Raw genomic sequence first — 2,934 nt, 5'->3', positions numbered from 1 at the left:
ACTTCAGGGAGCCTTAGCTTACTGGGGACCCCCTGAGTGAACCACATGGAGCTGGGATCAATGTAAAAAGCAAGAGGAATTTATTGTTCCAGTGCACTATGGTCGTCACAGACCTGAAGGAGAGGCGGCAACCACCAGCACCCGTTCTGCGAGTTTTTATATGGTTTCCAGGGGCAGAATAGAACTTCAGCAGCTAGGCACAAGATGATTGGCAGAGCAGTGCACCCTTTAAAGTGATTGGTCTTTAGAGAATGAGGTGATAAGGACTAACCCTTGTCTGAAGGTGGGCAACAGTCAGTCCTGCGGAATGTGTTCCCACCCACAGGTCAGTTCCCACCCTGTGGTCTGAGAAATGTTAATTAGCCTCTCCCTTCTAGCCGAGCTAGTGTTTCATGACCTTCCCAAAGTTCCTAATCTGACTTTTTCACAAAGATGGGGTAAACACAGGGCATTTGATAGATACAGAAAAGGAGTCAACTAAGGCCAAATTGTGTGCATTTATTTAAATCCCTTGGTGATATTTGCAAACATTTGTTTAGCTCCTTCCAGTATCTGCTTTGTTCTTACTCCATAAATCACAGGATTAAGCATAGGCGGGATGACCACATAGAGGTTGGCCAGCAGGATATGGACATAGCGTGGGATGCGTTTCCCACCAAACCTGTAGGCAAAGACAGAGAAGAGGGCTGGGATATAGAACAGCAGGATGACACAGACGTGGGATCCACAAGTGCTCAGGGCCTTGGACCGGGCTTCTTGGGAAGAGAGGATGTGAACATAGGAAACAGTGATGAGAATGATGTCCAGGCCTGTAGAGAGAAGAGCAGCTGCCAGCCCATACCAGACGTTAATGGAAATGTCAGAACAGGACAGCCGGGCGATACCCATGTGCTCACAAAATGTGTGCTCAATGACATTGATCCGGCAGTAGTGCAGCCGCTTGAGGAGAAAGATGGATGGGAACATGATTATAAAACTTCGTGTCAGGGTAGCAGCAGCGATCTTTCCCATAACCTGCCTTGTTAGGATGGTGGTGTAGCGCAGAGGAGAGCATATTGCCACATAGCGGTCAAAAGCCATGGCCAGCAGGACAGCAGAGTCAGCCACGAAGAGAAAGTGGATGAAGAACATCTGCGCCAGGCAGTCATCAAAGGAGATGTGCCTAGAGCCTAGCCAGAAGTTGGCCAGGGTCTTGGGCATGGTGGAGGTAGAGAGCAGGACATCAGCACTGGCCAGCATAGACAGGAATATGTACATGGGCTCATGGAGGCTTGGCTGGGAGAGGATGACACAGATGAGAATGCCATTGCCTACCAGGGCAGCTATGTACATAGTACAGAAGGGGATGGACAGCCACACATGTAGGTGCTCCAGCCCAGGGATGCCGGTGAGGAGACAGCCTGTCGTGCGAGTGTCAGAGTTGTTCACAGCAGTCACACCGGAAGCAGGTAAGAAAGCCATGACTTTGTGCAGAGCCTGTGTCAAAGAAGGAAAACATAGTCAGACTTCGACCCTGCTTATCAGAGGGTAAGCAGGCTTGTAAACAGACACAGATAGAGCATCGGGTCCCTAATAGAGGAGTCAGAGAAAGGACTGAAGGAGCTGAAGGAGTTTGCAGCCCCATAGGAAGAACAACAATATCAACCAACCAGACCCGTAAGAGCTTCCAAGGGGCCACTAAACAAAGAGTACACATGGAGGGACCCATGGCTGCATATGCAGCAGAGGATGACCTTGCTGGACATCAATGGGAGAAGAGGCCCTTGGTCCTGTGAAGGCTTGAATGCCAGGTCGGGGAGGTGGGAGTGGATGGGGGGATGGGGGAACACCCTCATAGAAGTAGGGGGAGGGACGATGGAATAGGGGGGTCTTGGGGGTGGGAGCAGACCAGGAAAGGGGATAACATTTGAAATGTAAATAAAGAAAATATCTAGCCTGTCAGTGGTGGCGCACGCCTTTAATCCCAGCACTTGGGAGATAGAGGCATGTGGATTTCTGAGTTTGAGGTCAGCCTGGTCTACAGAGTGAGTTCCAGGACAGGCAGGGCTACACAGAGAAACCCTGTCTCGAAAAAATCACACAGACACAGACACACACACAGACACACATCTAATTATCTAATTAGAGAGAGAGAGAGAGAGAGAGAGAGAGAGAGAGAGAAGAGCAGTCAGTGCTTCCAACTGCTAAGATGTCTCTCCAAGTCCCTGGGTTTTTTGGCTTTGTTTTTGTTTTTGTTTTTTGTTTTTGTTTGTTTGTTTGTTTGTTTTTTAATGTGGATGATGGATAGGAATCAAACTCAGTTCCTTACATTAGTTAGCACAGGAAGCACTTTACCAACTGAGCTTCCTCTCCAGCTCCCATTTTCCAGATTTTTAAGATGATCATTTCCACCTTGTTGGCACATTTTAAATTAATGTTTATCAGATGGGTGGTGGTGGCTCACCCCTGTCATCCCAGCACTAACCTACCTCCTCCTGCCTTCCCCCAAACCCTACCCTTTTCTGTGTTGCCCTGAAAACATCTGGTATGTCCCCAGTGGCAATGTGGTACTACTGCCCAGTGCAGGAAGGGAGGCATATTGTCTTGTTCTGCAGCATGATCCCCAGACTCCTGCCATTAGCATCTCTTTTTTTCCAATTTTTTATTAGTTATTTACTTCATTTACATTTCAAATGCTATCCCCAACGTCCCCCATACCCTTCCCCCTCCCACCTCCCTACCCACCCACTCCCACTTCTTGGCCCTGGTGTTCCCCTCTATGGGGTATATAAAGTGTGTAAGACCAAGGGGCCTCTCTTCCAATCATGGCTGACTAGACCATCTTCTGCTACATATGCAGCTAGAGACACGAGCTCTGGGGGTGCTGGTTAGTTCATATTGTTGTTCCACCTATAGGGTTGCAGACCCCTTCAGCTCCTTGGGTACTTTCTCTAG

General features: G+C 48.8%; 1 protein-coding gene across 1 annotated transcript in view; it reads right to left on the bottom strand.

Annotated features, from left to right (window-relative positions):
* Positions 1 to 498: 498 nt before the first annotated feature.
* Positions 499 to 2,934, bottom strand: part of LOC110321800 (olfactory receptor 52B6) — a 5,289-nt gene continuing 2,853 nt past the window's right edge. Inside the window, exon 2 of the mRNA XM_021198347.1 lies at positions 499 to 1,476. Coding sequence (XP_021054006.1) covers positions 499 to 1,476 — 978 coding nt within the window. The remainder of the gene's footprint in view (positions 1,477 to 2,934) is intronic.

Source organism: Mus pahari, chromosome 1 (genome assembly GCF_900095145.1).
Source record: "Mus pahari chromosome 1, PAHARI_EIJ_v1.1, whole genome shotgun sequence".
NCBI classification, from domain to species: Eukaryota; Metazoa; Chordata; class Mammalia; order Rodentia; family Muridae; genus Mus; species Mus pahari.
Note: the sequence above shows the minus strand (reverse complement) of the source record. Positions and strands in the feature narration are given on the sequence as shown.